An 18,041-nucleotide genomic window follows, 5' to 3' on the forward strand; every position below is an offset into this window, starting at 1 on the left:
GGAGTTTATAAGTGACAATTTTAATTATTTGTTATAAAAATTTACGCACATTATTATTGGTTAAATCCGTATGCAGAACAGGGGAGGATTGTCCCAGATTTACGGATTTCAAATTCCATATGAGTTAAGGAACACAAAGGCTGCTAGATGTTCGCCACTCCACAAAAAATCCAGTTTTTATTTATACAAACATTTTATATTTATATTCATTATTTCATCTGTGTATTGTGGCGTTCAGTGATATTTTCAGACAAGTTTAGTTTAAATTTCGTATTCTAAAAAAAAAGTCGCAAGACACTAAAATAACCAAATAAATAGCACATTCGATTATTATATTTTACGTTAAGTGTTTATTCCACGTTGATGTTTTATGACTGAACCTTTCGTGTCGCCAGATTGGTTTTTTGGGGACAGTGAATACATTCCATGACAGTAAAAACATAATCCATGAAAGATAGATATATGTTATAAAACGTAAATGAATAAGAAGCTTTCGTACTTTTTGTGTAATCGTTTCAAATTTGAAAATGTGATGGTTTTTATCGTCGTACTGAAACACCCGTATTGTAAAAATAGACTGTACAACAGAAAAACATCTAAAGGCAACTGAAATCGCAAAAAATGACTTAAACAGTTGGTGCCTTTGTGGACTTGAGTGTATAGATACATCAGTATACAATTTTGTTAATCGAGAAAGTTACCATCGAATCTCTTAAAAAAAAATACACCCGAGTGTAGAATCGAACTCGATGATTCGTTGTAGTTAAACATTTGGTCCAACTTCGCGGAAACGTGCAATAAAACAGGAATGTTTACAACGAGCACCCACTGAACTTGAAATTATTCGTATAACCGAATGTTCGAATTAATATTTTTCAGTGTTCCTATACACTAAAAATGTTAATAATAAATAGGGAAAATATAGGTCGTAGTTGAAGAGCAAATTCATAAAATACGTAGCACGCAGCACATTTAATTCAAAGAAGTATAGAAAGTTGATGAAGTTCGTGTGTAGATGAAAAACGATATACAAGAATGATACTTTTATACCGAATGTTTTATAAACATGTTGCAAATACTGATGAAAATATTTATGGCGGTCGAGAAATTTTAATTCGTCATGTATGTGTACTTTGTATTACCATTTTTACAGCCGTTTATGTCTCTCAAATTGTTAAAAGTGAAAACAAGTTAATTGTTTACGATGAACTAACTTTTGTCAGTGTGAAATAAAGTCAATAAACCTAGACTTGTATACCTTAATTTGTGTTTTTTTACCCTGCCACTTTAAATACATAGGTTCGACGGCGATTAACTAAATAAATAAGTAATTACACACAAAATCCTACCAAGATTGCTTCCCAGATAAATGCAAGCACGACCAATTTTCCGATTAAACTAAACTAATTCTTATTGTTTTCTTATCATATGTATATTTGACTATTGAACTATCGCTTACATAAACAGTGCCTTAGTATAACTTACAGAGGATAATGGTAATTTTATATTGTGTTGTTTTTTGTGACGTACCGCATATCTGTGAAAATGCTAAGCATGTAAGTGAAAAACATCCATAGCTGTTTTTAAAATCATAGCAAGCCCACTTTACATGAATAAATATTAAGATTAGTCCCTATTTACTAACAATTTGTGTGTCTCCTCCATTTTAAACTTATTCCGATTTTAAAAACCCGAAATTACGAGACAATGATTCATTTTTGAAATTTTTCAAACGCTTGTTACCGCTTGTGTCGCAGGAGCGCCAACACAAAACAGTAAATGTCAAAAGTCACTAACGTTCTGTCAAAACATAACCTCTCGGCAAAAATTGCAAAACAATGTTTATTTAATTTAACCTTGTATGCAGTGATTATCGACATAAGTTGAACGTTTTGTAGATTCCATAGGATGTCCTCCAAGTTGGAGATACAATGGACACCTATTCCAAATAAATTCATAACATGGGGGTCTGAAATCTGCTTGTATGAAGTCCACCAAGACAGAGACAATGTTTTCCAAAGTTAGTTGAAACGAATTGAAGTAAAAACGGGTTTAACGTTTATTTTTAGGTATTAAGCTCTCAAGTACAACGTCTGCGAACTTATTGGCAACTAACACTAATCACCACTATGTGAAGTGTTTGGACATTTACCCTAAATCAGACGCCGATTTATTGTTGGCGGTTGGTTTATCAAACGGGAGGATTTCGCTATCGACGTTTGGACCCACAGAGTACGACTCGTTGGGTTTGCCTGGTAAAGAATTAGTGCCGCGGCATGCCCGACAGTGTAACACTGTCTGCTGGAACACCATTGAAACAAGTTGGGTGGCTGCCGGTTTAGATAAGTACAGATCCGACAACTCCGTTTTAATCTGGGACATAACCAAATCCTCCCAAAACAATGACAATAGTTCAGGAAGACTGGCGGTTAACACAATGGCCCCCGCCGTAGAACTCGCTAAACCCATAGCAGAGTTCGGGGTGTCAGAAACCGCTCACAGCATGGCGTGGTTTAGCAGCAACAGTAAACTGATTGCAGTTGGTATGAATCTAAAAAATATCAAATTTGTGGATATCAGAGGTAGGTGACTGAATTAGCTATTTTTCTTCTATTATTATTTTCATCACAGATCCGAATAAAATCACGAATTCAACCCTAACTAAGGCGGTTTTTGGGGTTTGTATGGACCCGAACGACGACAGACATTTGGCGTCGTTTTTTGAGAACAATATTTACGTGTGGGATACTCGGAATTTCGAAAAACCGATTCTGACGTTGCATCATAATAAACCCGTGATTAAAATTGCGTGGTGCCCTACAAAGTTGGTAAATGCGGGGTGTATTTTTTAAAATAAAGGTGAATTTGTAGGTATAATTTGTTGGGGTCGTTGCAAAAGGAGAGTTCTGTTATCAATTTGTATGACATTCAGCACACTGTTATTGGAAATGAGGAGGTCGAGCCGTCTGTTTTGGAAAGGGACGTGGCTCCGGGGTCCCCACATAATATTATGTCGTTTTCGTGGCACAACACCGACGAAAATCGATTCTTGACGATTGCGTTATCAGGTACGAATTTTGGATTTATGCATTACTTTAACAATTACTTTTTGCACTTTGAAAAATTTGATGGACATAATTTTAGATGTTTGTTTATTTCTGTAAAGCGCAATGGATTTTTTAGTACAATTTCTGCTAAATGTACCTTTTAGAAAATTTCAAATTAATCCATAAATAGCGAAAACCAGATAATCTCATACTCATCACAATTTTAACGCACCCGCCCCCGATTTTTCCAGAGGATATGACATTTGCCAAAATCAGTCTTTTCTTACCAAGTACTAGCCCCGCCCACCCGCCCTCTATTTTCTCAGAAGATATGTCATTTGCCAAAATCAGTCTTATCTTATTAAGTACTAGCCCGCCCACCCGCCCCCAAGTTGCTCAGAGGATATGTCATTTGCCAAAATAAGACTTATGTTAAAAAGAACTAGCCCCGCCCACACGCCCTTTATTTTCTCAAAGGATAGTATTTGCTAAGAAAAATCTTATTTTGTCAAATGACATACTATCTGAAAACATAGAGGTTGGGTGGGCGGGGCTAGCACTTGCTAAGATAAGACTGATTTTGTCCCCATTATGAAAACTTAGAAAAACTTACCAAGCTAAACTTGCTCCCTGTGCTTGTATTCTAAACGTCCTTTTTTTTTAAGTTAACCTATAGATTAAAAAAAAACGCACACACCCTTCAAATACGAGCGCAGCGAGCACTTTTAGACTGCTAGTCTCCGCAACTTGAATAATTATAAACATTTTAAAATTCACTTTTTTTTTAGACAGTAACAAATTTTTTTTATTATTAATTTAGCTTCTCAGGGACGCTAACGAAACATTTTTAATAACGCCTGAACGTGCTCGCTGCGCTCGCATTGTTATATGGGTTTTGCAATTATGCTCCGCCCCTCGGTCTGGCAACGAATGAAAAACTAATCACAATTGACATCGGGGACGGTATAGGTGGAACTTAATCTTTAGCTTTCATTTTTACTTAATACATACAATTCTCTTTTAACTACGCAATTACTTACGAACTTGTTTTATATGGTAATTACTCCCGCTCCGCCTCCCGGTTCATGACGAATAGAAAAATTAGTAACAATTGAAATAGGGTGGGTGGGCGGGGCTTATATTTTGCCTTTGTTTTTCTTAATATACCTAGTTTTGTTTTCATGAGAAGAAATTTTAAATATGTTTAAAGTAGTAAAAAAGAGGCAAAATACAAATTCAGTGACTTCTGCGCCCCGAAATCTACAAGAAAAAGCATTTAGTTAAATTTCGAAAATCGTCGAAAATGGGTCGAAATTTGCTAGTACTTGCCAAATAACCTAGCTTCTAATAAAATAAAAAGCGCGTAGGTCAGGCTAGTATTTGCTAAAATAAGACTCACTTTGGCAAATGACCTACTCTTTAAGAAAAGGTACTAGCCCCGCCCACCCACCCTTATTTTCTTAGAGGATATATCATTTGCAAAAATCAGTCTCATACTTGCCAAGATAAGAGTGATTTTGGCAGATGACCTATTATTTATTTTCTTAGAAGAGTAGGTTATTTGGCAAGTGCTAGCTCCACCCACCCGCCCTTTGTTTTCTTAGAGAGTAGATCATTTGCCAAAATTTTTTCGAATTTTTCAATTTTTCGCCTTTTAAATTTTCATTTTTTGATCTGTCTTTCGATTTTTTAATTTTACAGTTTTGGCAGTTTTCTGATTTCTCAATTATTTGATTTTTAAAAATATCGAGAAAATACATGTTCATTTTTTTTAATTTTCGATTTTTGATTTTTTGTCACCGGATTTTTGGAAGGGAGTAAAAAGTAATTTTGATCAGCGATTTGCCATGTTTACCGTAACTTTAAAACATCTGAAAATTTTGTTTCTAATTTTCAATTTTTGATTTTTCGGTTTTTCAAAATTTCGGTTCGAATAAACTTGTTCTTTTAGTTAAAAAATCGAAAAATGAGAAATCGTGAAAAGAAAAATTTTAACTTGAGAACTTGAAAAATTAAAGATAAAAAAATTCCAAAATTGTAAAGTTAAAACTTGAAAATCCAAAGATTGGAATTAAAAACTGCAAAATTGTCAAATTATCAAATGAAATATTCAAAAGTTGAAAAATCTAAAAATTAAAAAAAAAATGAAAACTGGAATTTCGAATTCGGTTATATAAGATTTTTTTTTCAATTTTTCGATATTTCAGTTTTTGATTTTCGGATTACACAATTGTACAATTTTCCGATTTCTCGTTTATCCGATTTTTCAATTTGTCATTTTTTGATTTTTAAATTTTTTATTTTTATCAAGTACTGGCTTCACCCACCCGCCCTCTATTTTCTCAGAGGATGTCATTTGCCAAAATCAGTTTTATCTTATCAAGTACTAGCCCCGCCCACCCGTCTCCTATTTGCCCAGAGGATGTCATTTGCTAAAATCAGTCTTATCTTATCAAGTACTAGCCCCGCCCACCTGTCCTCTATTTTCTCAGGGGATGTCATTTCCCAAAATCAGTCTTATCTTATCAAGTAATAGCCCCGCCCACCCGCCCTCTATTTTCTCAGAGGATATGACATTTGCCAAACTTAGTCTTATCTTATCAGGTACTAGCCCCGCCCACCCGCCCCCTAATTTCTCAGAGGATATGTCATTTGCCAAAATAAGTCTTATGTTAGTAAGAACTATCCCCGCCCACACCCCTTTATTTTCTCAAAGCATAATGCTTGCTAGTATTTGCTAAGAAAAATCTTATTTTGGCAAATCACATATCTTCTGAGAAAACAGGGGCGGGTGGGCGGGGCTAGCACTTGCTCAGATAAGACTGATTCTGGCAAACGCCATACCATCTGAGAAAATAGAGGGCGGGTGGGCGGAGCTAACACTTGCTAAGATAAGACTGATTTTGCCTCTATTATGAAAACTTGTAAAAACTTGTTAAATTTAAAAGGTGTTAAATTGCATATTTCCATAGTAATGAGTTAAATTCCTAAATCTAATTGGATATTTATTTTTTAACAACTCTGATATTAATTTTTCTGAGACATCCTGTATAAGCAAATTTAAAAAACATGAATGCAGTGGTAAACCACACACTGATCATATCTTGCACATTTTAGATAGAATTTATCCGGCAAAATTTTGAGATTACTTCATTGATTTTTTGGAGGGGATACAATATATTTTGAGTAAAAATTTATTATGGAAATTCACAATTTAACACATTTAAATTTCACAAGGTTTTACAAGATTAATAGGGGCAAAATCAGTTTTATCTTAAGAAAAACTAGGCCCACCCCCCGCCCCCTATTTTCCCAGAGGATGTCATTTCCCAAAATCAGTCTTATCTTAGCAGTTACTAGCTAAGATAAGACTGATTTTGGCAAATCACATACCCTCTAAGAAAAGACAGGGTGGGTGGGTGGACGGGGCTCATATGTCAAAATCAGTCTTATCCTAGAAGATACTAGCCCCGCCCACCAACCCTCTCTCTTCTTAGAAGATATCTCATTTGACAAAATCAGTCTTATCCTAAAAGATACTAGCCCCGCCCACCCACCCTCTCTTTTCTTAGAGGCTATCTCATTAGCCAAAATTACTCTTATCTTAACAGGAACATGGAACATGGAAATTTACAATTTAACACCTTTAAATTTCACAAGTTTTTGCAAAATCAGTTTTATCTTAACAAATACTAGGCCCGCCCACTCGCCCTCTATTTTCTCAAAGGATGTGTCATTTTCCAAAATAAGACTTATGTTAGCAAGTACTAGCCCCGCCCACACGCCCTTTATTTTCTTAGAGGGTAGTAATTGCTAAGATAATTCTTACTTTGGCAAATGACATTATCTTCTGAGAAAATAGGGGCGGAAGGGCGGTACTAGTATTTGCTCAGATAAGATTAATTCTGGCAAATGCCATACCCTCTGAGAGAACAGAGGGCGGGTGGGCGGGGCTAGCACTTGCTCAGATAAGACTGATTCTGGCAAATGACACGAACTCTAAGGAAATACGGGGCGGGTGGGCGGGGCTAGCACTTGCTAGGATAAGACTAATTTTGCCCCTATTATGAAAACTTGTAAAAACTCGTTAAATTTAAAAGGTGTTAAATTGCATATTTCCATAGTCATGAGTTAAATTCCTAAATCTGATTGGATATTTACTTTTTAACAACTCTGATATTGATTTTTTTGAGAGACCCTGTATAAGCAAATTTAAAAAATATTAGTTATATATTAAAAATAAATCATAAGTATAGACTCATCATATTTTGCACATTTAAGATAGGATATATTCAGCAATATTTTGAGGTGACGTCATCGATTTTTTGGAGGAGATAAGCAAATATATTGATTAAAAATTTATTATGGAAATTTACAATTTAACACCTTTAAATTTCACAAGTTTTTGCAAGATTAATAGGGGAAAATAAGTTTTATCTTGACAAATATTAGGTCCGCCCACCCGCCCCCTATTTTCCCAGAGGATGTCATTTGCCAAAATCAGTTTCATCTTACCAAGTACTAGCCCCGCCCACCCACCCTCTATTTTCTCAGAGGATATGTGATTTGCCAAAATCAGTCGTATCTTTTCAAGTACTAGCCCCACCCACCCGCCCCCCATTTTCTCAGAGGATATGTCATTTGCCAAAATAAGACTTATGTTAGCAAGTACTAGCCCCGCCCACACGCCCTTTATTTTCTTAGAGGGTAGTAATTGCTAAAATAAGTATTATTTTGGCAAATGACATATCATCTTCTGAGAAAACAGAGGGAGGGCGGGTGGGCGGGGCTAGCACTTGGTTAGATAAGACTGATTCTGGCAAATGACACAAACTCTGAGAAAATATGGGGCGGGTGGGCGGGGCTAGCACCTCCTAAGATAAGACTGATTTTACCCCTACTATGAAAACTCGTGAAAACTCGTTAAATTTAAAAGGTGTATTTAAATTGCAAATTTCTATAGTAACGAGTTGAATTGTTAAATTGAGTGATTGGATATTTATTTTCAACAACTCAGTCATTAATTTTTCTGAGATACCCTGTTTAAGCAAACTTAAAAAATTTGAATGCTGTGATAAATCACACACTGATCATATTTTGCACATTTTAGATAGGATATTTATCCGGTAAAATTTTGAGATGAGATAAGTAAAAAGTAATTGTAAAAGTGACTAAATTAAGTAATGAATTACTTCCAACCACTGGATTTATTGTTTTCATTTGTAAAATTATATATTGTAGGAACCATAACCGACTATACAGTTTTCGACCGAATTACGTTAAACTGGGCCCCCACTTCCAACGTCGTCTGGACTTACGGGCGAAAAACCATGAAATACATCAACGACTATCCGCTGCAGGACATTTCAACGAAAATCAAACAGAGGGCGCTGGCGGGCTACGGCTTAAAAGTAAGACCACACAATACTTAAACCAATAAACTGTGTCCTTTGAAGGCAGAAATTTACAAAAACGGCGAAATTGTGGACAACGAAATGCTATCAAACGTCTGGAACTGGCTATACTTGAGTGGAAAACTCGTCGAAGACGGTCTCCTAAACGGCACCCAATGCAAACACCCGGGAGTCCAAGCCGTGTTAAAACTGGACCCCAGCAACAACAAATCGGACCACTACTCCCTCTTGTGGTCAGATCTGGGAAACAAAAACTGTCAGGGTGTCGTGCGAATTTTCAAGTACTTTTACTCGCTTTGGTGACAATTTTTCGTAATTTTGTTGTTTCAGGCACGAGGATCGCGACAAAGCGCTACATTTGTGTAGTTGGCACTTCGAACGAGACTCAAACAAGTTAACCCAATTTCTTGAACAACTTGAGAAAGAGCAGGCGTACACAAGAGCCGCCGCTATAGCCGTTTTCAATTTAAAAATCCGTCTAGCGATTGATATTTTAAGTCGGGCGCCGGAAAACGTGTCGTTTGGGTCGAGTTTGAACGTGATGGCGATGGCGCTTGCGGGTTTTACGGACGACAAGAGTAGCGTGTGGAAGCAGTTTTGCTCGACCGCTAAACAAAAATTGTCGGATCCTTATCTAAAGGCGATTTTTAGTTTTCTGACTACGGAAAACTACAATTATGAGAGTGTTTTGGTACGATTTGGTGATACAGTTGTAAATTTTTGGGTGATTTTTTAAATTTTAGAATGAAAGTGGGGTCACGGTCGATGATAGGGTGGCGTTCGCTTGTATGTTCCTTCCAGACAATCGTTTACATGATTATTTGAAACGATTGTCGGATAAGTTGATTGAGGAGGGTAATTTGGACGGGCTGTTGCTCACGGGGACCAATCAAGACGGGATCCGGCTGCTGCAGCGGTATTTAGACGCCACTGGAGATATTCAGTCGACGGCGCTTATCGCTGTCCGTGCCTTTCCTGTGGAAATGTTTTCTGAAACGATAAAAGAATGGATTTCCAGGTGAAAATTTACCCCATCACGATCATCCAACTGTTGTTTTTTTGTAGCTACCGCAACCTTCTGGACACGTGGCAACTATGGAACGAAAGAGCCCACTTTGACATAATGTTGAGTACTTACTGGCCGGCGGATACCGCCCCACAGCAAGTCTACGTTTCGTGTAACTTCTGTGGCAAAAGTATCTCGGCCTACATGTACGGCCTTACTAGAGGACGCGGTCCCTTTCCACGTATCAGTGGCACCGCTAATAAACTTAAGGTAGCTTCATAACCCACTCTTATAAATACTGATTTGGGTTTTGCAGATGTCGTCTTGCCCCAACTGTCGCAAACCTTTACCCAGATGCGCTATTTGTTTGATGCATATGGGTACCACCACGGGCAGTGGTAGTGGGGGCGACAGTAACAAAATTATCGAATTTCCTAACTGGTTTACGTGGTGCCAGACGTGTAGACACGGAGGGCACGTTTCTCATATGACACACTGGTTCGAGTAAGTTGGTGTGAAGTGAAGGTCGATTTATTTACTTGCCGCTGACGTTGAGGTGACGTTCGAGATGAAAAATTTTTGTAGGAAAGTATACATTTTCAATTAGGCTTCGCCGCGCGGTCTGACAACGAATGAAAAATTTCATATTTTCTTAACGTGTCATGACCTCTAGAGTCCGAAAAAAGTGGTCTCCCGTTTCCGTCTGTCTGTCTGTCTGTCTGGTGTCTGTATCCAATTTTATTAGACAAGTAAACCCCGAAACTACTGGACCGATTGTTGTCACATTTTGTATGTATAATAGTTAAACACTAACTTAAATTTAGTTTATCAAATTAAAAAAGGTTTTTTTTAATTCGATAAAATACTATACTCCTGTACTTGTAATCTATGAATCAGTATCGAATTTTCACCCTAGACATCCCGAATTTCTGAATAGCAATACATATTTTGCAATATAACTTTGAAACTGCAAAACCGATTGCTCTGAAATCTTATAAATATTTTAAGGTTAACGTAATCATCGTAAATTGTTTATCTCCTCCCAAAAAATTTTTGACATCTCAAAATTTTGGCGAATAAATTTTTGGTCTTTGGAAATTTTCGACTCGCCGATTTTTCGAATTTTTCATTTTTTGACCTTTCGATTTCTCAAGTTGTCGATGTTTCGGTTTTAACATTTTTCAATTTTGGAATTTTTCAATTTTTCGGTCCTTCAATTTTTCGACATTTTAATTTAGAGGATTTTTCAATCTGTCGATTCTTCAAATTCTCGATTTTCCGAATTTTCCATTTCCGATTTCTCGATTTTTCAGTTTTTTAGTACTTAAGTTTCCAATTTTCAATTTTTCGAATTTTTAAATGTTGGATTTTTCACTTTTTTGATGTTTCGATATTTCTATCTTTCGATTTTTTAACTTCTCGCTTTTAGATTATTCGGTTTTTCAAATTTTCGATTTCTCTGTTGTTTATTTTTCGATTTTCCGATATTTCAGTTTTAGGATTTCACTTTTTCGATTCTTCAATTTATCAATTCTTCAATTTTTTTGATTTTTCAATATTTCTATTTTTGGCGTTTCGAAATTTTTGATTTTTCCTTTCCTCAATTTCTCTATTAAGCGATTCTTCGATTTTCCAATTTTTCCATCTTTTGATTTCTAGATTTTTCAATTTTTCGATTTCTTAAGGTTGCGATGTTTTAGTTTTAGGATTTTTCAATTTTGAAATTTTTCGGTTATTTCGATTTTTTGATGTTTTGATTTCTTCATTTTTCAATTTTTCGATTCTTCAATGTTTCGACATTTTAATTTAGAGGATTTTTCATTTGTCGATTCTTCAAATTCTCGATTTTCCGAATTTTGCATTTCTCGATTTTCCGACATTTCAGTTTTTCGATTCTTCAAATTATCGATATTTTAATTTTTCGTTATTTTTTAATTTTAAATATTTCGATTTTTCAGATTTTTAGTACTTCAGTTTCCAATTTTCAATTTTTTAAATTTTTAAATGTTAGATTTTTCACTTTTTTGATGATTCGATATTTCTATCCTTCTATTTTTCGACTTCTCGCTTTTAGATTTTTCGGTTTTTCAATTTTTCGACATTTTAGTTTGAGGATTTTTCAATTTGTGGATTCTTCAATTTTTCGAATTTTCGATTTCTCTATTTTTAATTTTTCGATTTTCCGATATTTCAGTTTTACGATTTCAGTTTTTCGGTTCTTCAATTTATCAATTCTTCAAATCTTTTAATTTTTCAATTTTTGGCGTTTCAAAATTTTTTATTTTTCCTTTCCTCAATTTCTCTATTAAGCGATTCTTTGATTTTTCGACTTTTCGATTTCTCAAGTTTTCGATGTTTCAGTTTTAGGATTTTTCAGTTTTGGAATTTTTCGATATTTCGGGTTTTCAATTTTTCGATGTTCTGAACTCTTCATTTTTCAATTTTTCGACATTTTAATTTTTTGTTTTTTTAATTTTAGATATTTCTATTTCTTAATCTTTCGATTTTTCGACTTCTCGCTTTTATATTTTTCTGTTTTTCAATTTTTTGATTTTTCAAGTTTTCAATTATTCGGTTTTTAAATTTTTCAATTTTTAGTTTTCCGATTTTCCAATTTATCCAGATTTCGATATATCGATTTTTTAATTTTTCGATTGTTCAATTTGTAGACTTCTCGATTTCTCAATCTTTTGATGTTTCGGTTTCTAGATGTTTCAATTTTTCGACATTTCAATTTTGGGATTTTCCAATTTCCCGATTTTTTAGTTTTTCGAATTTTCAATTTTTCGATTTTTTTATTGCAGATTTTTCGATTTCTAGTTTTTTGATTTTTAGTTTTCGATTTTTTAAATTTTAAGCATATTAGCGATTTTTCCATTTTACGATTTTACGATTTTTTGATGTTTCGAATTTCCGATTTTAAACTTTTTAGTCTGTATGTACATATTTAAATTTTTCGACTTTTAATTTTTTGATTTCTCGATTTTTCAAGTTTTCGATTTCTCAGTTTTTCAACATTTCAATTTTGGAAATTTTTCAGAATCTCATTTTTTTCAATTTTTCGACTTATCGGATTTCGAATTTTCGGTTTTTCAATTTTCGATTTTCGGTTGTTTGATTCCTCGGTATTTTTTGTAATTTATCAAAGGACCAAGATTTGTTGGGCTGCACTTTGGGAACGAGGGAAGTTCTGTCGAAATATCCTTCGACCAATTTTTTCTTAATATAATAATATTTTTTGAACAACACGATACTCAAAAACATGTTTTTTATTTCTTGTAGAAAAATGAGGATTTTGCTATTAAGCTCCGCCCCTCGGCTCACGACGAATAAAAAAAATCATCCGAATTGAGATAGGGCGGGTGGGCGGGGCTTATATTTTGCCTCTTTTTTCTTAATATACATACATGACTTAAGTTTCGTGTTGTGAAAAGAAGTCTACACATATTAAAACAAAACGGCAAAATATAAACCCCGCCCACCCATCCCCTTCTCAATTGTGATAATTTTGTTTTATTCTTAGAAACTTAAAGCACGTTTAAAATGGTAAACTTTTGCACGGAAATATGGAGTTTGCAGTTAAGCTCCACCCTCTTGGCTCACGACCAATAAAAAAATCATCACAATTGAGATAGGGTGGGTGGGCGGGGCTACATTTTTCCTGTTTTTCGTAATATGTGTAGACTTTTTTCGACAAAAAACTTAAAACATCTCTAAAATGGTAAATTTTTGTAGTAATCAACTTAAATCCGCAACGTCAACAGCAAGTTTATAAATCCCACTTGAAGCTGTCATTTTTTTTTTTGCAGTGAACATTCGGAGTGTCCGGTGACCGCTTGCACTTGCAAGTGTTTCTCAGTTGACTCCGTCAGCAACGCCATTATTAAGTGAACTGCACTGATTGTGATATTTTAGACTGTTATATACATTTTGGTAACGAATTGTACTTTAATAACGATTTGACATTTGTACGCGCAGTCGACATTTTTGTCCGTTTGGGTGTGTTAATTTGAGTGTTTTTTGACAAGAATAAATATACATATTTGAGACGTGTGTGATCTGACCTCAACGACTTGCTAAATACTTTATTAAAAGTTGCTCACATATACATAATACAATATTCTTAATATACACATCACGCTTGGCTCGAAATTTTATCAAAGATAAAATCCTTTGCTACGATCTCGATTTTCGGTAAACCGTTATTTTCTATAAAATTGCTAATTAATAATTTACGATCGTGGTTGTTTTCTGCTAGCACGACTAGATTAACTTCGGGCGTCAATTCCTTATTCACAGCGCCTTTGTAAAATTCAAACTCTAGTTCGTCCGGATACGAATAGTAAATTTGTTTTGAACCAGGGTTGTTAATTTCCTCGAAACGGTCAAAATAAGCAACATAATCGCTGAAATAATAGCTACCATTAACCGCCAGCGCGTCGTTCGTGTTCAAAAAATCGTCCTTTTTGCGCATCATGTCGAAAGCACGTTGCAACGACGCTTTGGATGTTTTTGCCATAAACGAATCACCGAATTGATCCAAATTTGTGGATAGATTTCGACGAAAATTACTACCGCAATAAAATATTTCGTCTGATTTGTAATCAACCAACTCGCGATCCTCCAAAACCCGTCGCAACCAATCAACGTGGATTATATCAAAACCGTTTGATTGTTTCATGGCGTTGGATATTTTCGTGTTTAGTTTTGAAATCAACACTATGTCGACGTTGGGTTCCAGGCGATAGCTAACCTCGCCGCCTAGTTTTTTAATAGAGTGATAAATCTCCTCAGTCCCCCATTTTTCGGTACCAGAATCAACATAAAAACGTATATTTTTTAAAAAATCACCTGCATCCGGTTGTTCGAAACTCACAACTTCGACTTTAATTTTCTTAGAAGGTCGCGCTTTTGATACAATCTCGTCCAAATCGATGTGTCTTTTGTTGAGTTTGACGATGGTTTTATTCTGACTCAGTTCTAATAATTCGTTCATGGATAAACAGTCATCTGGTGGTTTGTCGTTCCGTATTTTCAACACACGAGGAAATCGTAAAGTGTAGGGACACTTGACTGCGTCATTAGTGACTCTGATTAGTTCGGTCGCTCGGATTTGGAAAATGTACGAATTTTCCGGCTCTATGTAGACATGAGGGGTTTCCCGACCAAAAAATAGCTTGCCTTTGGTTTTTGTACCAAAGTCTTTAAAATCTATACCGTGTGTTTTAAATTTATCGCTTAACAAGTCTAGCTCTTCGTCGTTCAAACCCGAACTGATGCTTCCGAGGGAGTAATAGGTGCCCACTCCTGCAGACACTCCAACGATGAAAGAGTTGAGTTTGTTGCCCGAGCCGTACGTTCCACCCATCATTAGTACGTCCAAATCGTGAACCACATCATCGAAATATTCCATCTTCATTTTAAACCAGCCGCTATTTCTATCGCTGCATTTATACACACTAGAAGTGTCTTTAACGACTATGCCTTCCTCGTTATTATCAACTGAGGTGTTAAGTGCATCAACAACGTCACTTCTAGTGCTCACTTCTGAGTACTTACTCACAACAACTGCACCCTCCACTGGGTTTTTGACCACTTTTTTCAAAATTTGCAGTCTTTTACGCAACGATTGGTTAGTCAAAATCGTATCATTGTGCATCAGTATGTCAAAAGCGCAAAAACTTGGCTGATACTTCCTCAAACCGAGTTTCTTGACGTCATAGTTCATCCCTTTTGAACCAAACCGCTTCGTTTTTTTATTCCATAGCATCATCTTCCCATCAAGGATCACCCTCTTAGTCTCCAAATCAAAAACGTTTTTTAACAACGATTTGCTGAATTTTCCATTTCTGGATTTTTCGATTTCGCGATTTTCCGACATTTCAGTTTTACGATTTCCGTTTTTCGATTCTTCAAATTTTTTGATGTTTTAATTTCTCGATTCAATTTTTCGATTCTTATTGTAGTTTTTGTTTTTTTTTTAATTTTAAATATTTCAATTTTTCAGTTTTTTAGTACTTTAGTTTTCAATTTTCAATTTTTCGAATTTTTAAATGTTAGATTTTTCACTTTTTTGATGTTTCGATATTTCTATTGTTCGATTTTTCGACTTCTCGCCTTTAGATTATTTGGTTTTTCAATTTTTCGACATTTTAGTTTGAGGATTTTTTAATTTGTCGATTCTTCAAATTTTCGATTTCTCTATTTTTTTATTTTTCGATTTTCCCATATTTCAGTTTTACGATTTCAGTTTTTCAATTCTTCAATTTATCAATTCTTCAAATTTTTTAATTTTTCATTATTTCAATTTTTGGCGTTTCGTAATTTTTTATTTTTCCTTTCCTCAATTTCTCTATTAAGCGATTCTTTGATTTTTCGACTTTTCGATTTCCCAATTTTGCGATCTTTTGATTTCTAGATTTTTCAATTTTCGATTCTCGAATTGCCGAATTTTCCATTTCTGGATTTTTCGATTTTTTGATGTTTTAATTTCTCGATTCAATTTTTCGATTCTTATTTTAGTTTTTAGTTTTTTTTTTAATTTTAAATCTTTCGATTTTTCAGTTTTTTAGTACTTTAGTTTTCAATTTTCTACTTTTCGAATTTTTAATTGTTAGATTTTTCACTTTTTTGATGTTTCCATATTTCTATCGTTCGATTTTTCAACTTCTCGGCTTTAGATTATTCGGTTTTTCAATTTTTCGGCATTTTAGTTTGACGATGTTTCAATTTGTCGATTCTTCAAATTTTCTATTTCTCTATTTTTTATTTTTCGATTTTCCGATATTTCGTTTTTACGATTTCAGTTTTTCGATTCTTCAATTTATCAATTCTTCAAATTTTTTAATTTTTCAATATCTCAATTTTTGGCGTTTCGTAATTTTTTATTTTTCCTTTCCTCAATTTCTCTATTAAGCGATTCTTTGATTTTTCGACTTTTCGATTTCCCAATTTTTCGATCTTTTGATTTCTAGATTTTTCAATTTTTCGATTTCGCGATTTTCCGACATTTCAGTTTTACGATTTCTGTTTTTCGATTCTCCAAATTTTTCGAATTTTTTGATGTTATAATTTCTCGATTCAATTTTTCGATTCTTACTTTAGTTTTTGTTTTTTTTTAATTTTAAATATTTCGATTTTTCAGTTTTTTAGTACTTTAGTTTTCAATTTTCAATTTTTCGAATTTTTAAATGTTGGATTTTTCACTTTTTTGATGTTTCGATATTTCTATCGTTCGATTTTTCGACTTCTCGCCTTTAGATTATTCGGTTTTTCAATTTTTCGACATTTTAGTTTGACGATGTTTCAATTTGTCGATTCTTCAAATTTTCGATTTCTCTATTTTTTATTTTTCGATTTTCCATATTTCAGTTTTACGATTTCAGTTTTTCAATTCTTCAAATTTTTTAATTTTTCGATTTCCCAATTTTTCGATCTTTTGATTTCTAGATTTTTCAATTTTTCAATTTCTCGAGTTTTCGATGTTTTAGTTTTAGGATTTTTCAATTTTGGAATTTTTTGATCTTTCGATTTTTTAATTTTTCGAATTTTTGATGTTTTGATGTCTTCATTTTTCAATTTTTCCACATTTTAATTTCTCGTTATTTTAATTTTAGATATTTCTATTTCTTAATCTTTCGATTTTTTTCGACTTCTCGCTTTTAGATTTTTCGGTTTTTCAATTTTTGATTTTTCAAGTTTTCAGTTTTTCAGTTTTTAAATTCTCCAATTTTCAGTTTTCCGATTTTCCAATTTTTCCAGATTTCGATGTTTAAGTTAAATGTTTCAATTTCAAAATTTTCATTTTCGATTGTTCGATTTCTAGGCTTCTCGAGTTCTCAATCTTTTGATGTTTAAGTTTCTAGATGTTTCCATTTTTCAATTTCGATTTCTCAGTTTTTCAATTTTTCGACATTTCAGTTTTGGTATTTTCCAATTTCCAGATTTTTTAGTTTTTCGATTTTTCAATTCTCCGATTTTTTTAATTGCAGATTTTTCGATTTCTAGTTTTTTGATTTTTAGTTTTCGATTTTACGATTTCTTGGTGTTTCGAATTCCCGATTTTAAACTTTTTAGTCTGTATGTACATATTTAAATTTTTCGACTTTTAATTTTTTGATTTCTCGATTTTTCAAGTTTTCGACATTTCAATTTTGGGATTTTTCAATTTCTCGATCTCTAGTTTTTTGATTTTTCCATTTTTCGATTTTACGATTTTTTTATGTTTCGAGTTCTCGATTTTAAACTTTTAATTATGCATGTATGTACATATTTCAATTTTTCGAATTTTAAAATTTTTCGCCTTTCCAATTTTTTGATTTCTCGATTTTTCAGTTTTTCAACATTTCAATTTTGGAAATTTTTCAGAATCTCATTTTTTTCAATTTTTCGACTTATCGGATTTCGAATTTTCGGTTTTTCAATTTTCGATTTTCGGTTGTTTGATTCCTCGGTATTTTTTGTAATTTATCAAAGGACCAAGATTTGTTGGGCTGCACTTTGGGAACGAGGGAAGTTCTGTAGAAATATCCTTCGACCAATTTTTTCTTAAGATAATAGTATTTTTTGAACAAC

General features: G+C 33.9%; 2 protein-coding genes across 2 annotated transcripts; one reads left to right on the forward strand and one right to left on the reverse strand.

The window, feature by feature from the left end:
* Positions 1–1,732: 1,732 nt before the first annotated feature.
* LOC135137037 (GATOR2 complex protein MIOS-B) lies at positions 1,733–13,516 on the forward strand. Its single transcript, XM_064066580.1, has 11 exons — positions 1,733–2,020; positions 2,070–2,582; positions 2,632–2,824; positions 2,872–3,068; positions 8,289–8,458; positions 8,504–8,742; positions 8,792–9,152; positions 9,205–9,479; positions 9,527–9,737; positions 9,784–9,971; positions 13,277–13,516. The coding sequence occupies exons 1-11, from the start codon at positions 1,909–1,911 to the stop codon at positions 13,356–13,358; spliced, it is 2,541 nt and encodes an 846-aa protein (XP_063922650.1). The 5' UTR covers positions 1,733–1,908; the 3' UTR covers positions 13,359–13,516.
* A 21-nt stretch (positions 13,517–13,537) lies between these two features.
* On the reverse strand, positions 13,538–15,983 carry LOC135133983 (DNA ligase 4-like). Its single transcript, XM_064062553.1, has one exon. The coding sequence runs from the start codon at positions 15,346–15,348 to the stop codon at positions 13,603–13,605; it is 1,746 nt and encodes a 581-aa protein (XP_063918623.1). The 5' UTR covers positions 15,349–15,983; the 3' UTR covers positions 13,538–13,602.
* Positions 15,984–18,041: the final 2,058 nt, after the last annotated feature.

The sequence above is a fragment of the Zophobas morio genome, unplaced genomic scaffold (assembly GCF_036711695.1).
Source record: "Zophobas morio isolate AGI-343-1 ecotype UQ-CSIRO unplaced genomic scaffold, CSIRO_AGI_Zmor_V1 ptg000004l, whole genome shotgun sequence".
Classification (NCBI taxonomy): domain Eukaryota; kingdom Metazoa; phylum Arthropoda; class Insecta; order Coleoptera; family Tenebrionidae; genus Zophobas; species Zophobas morio.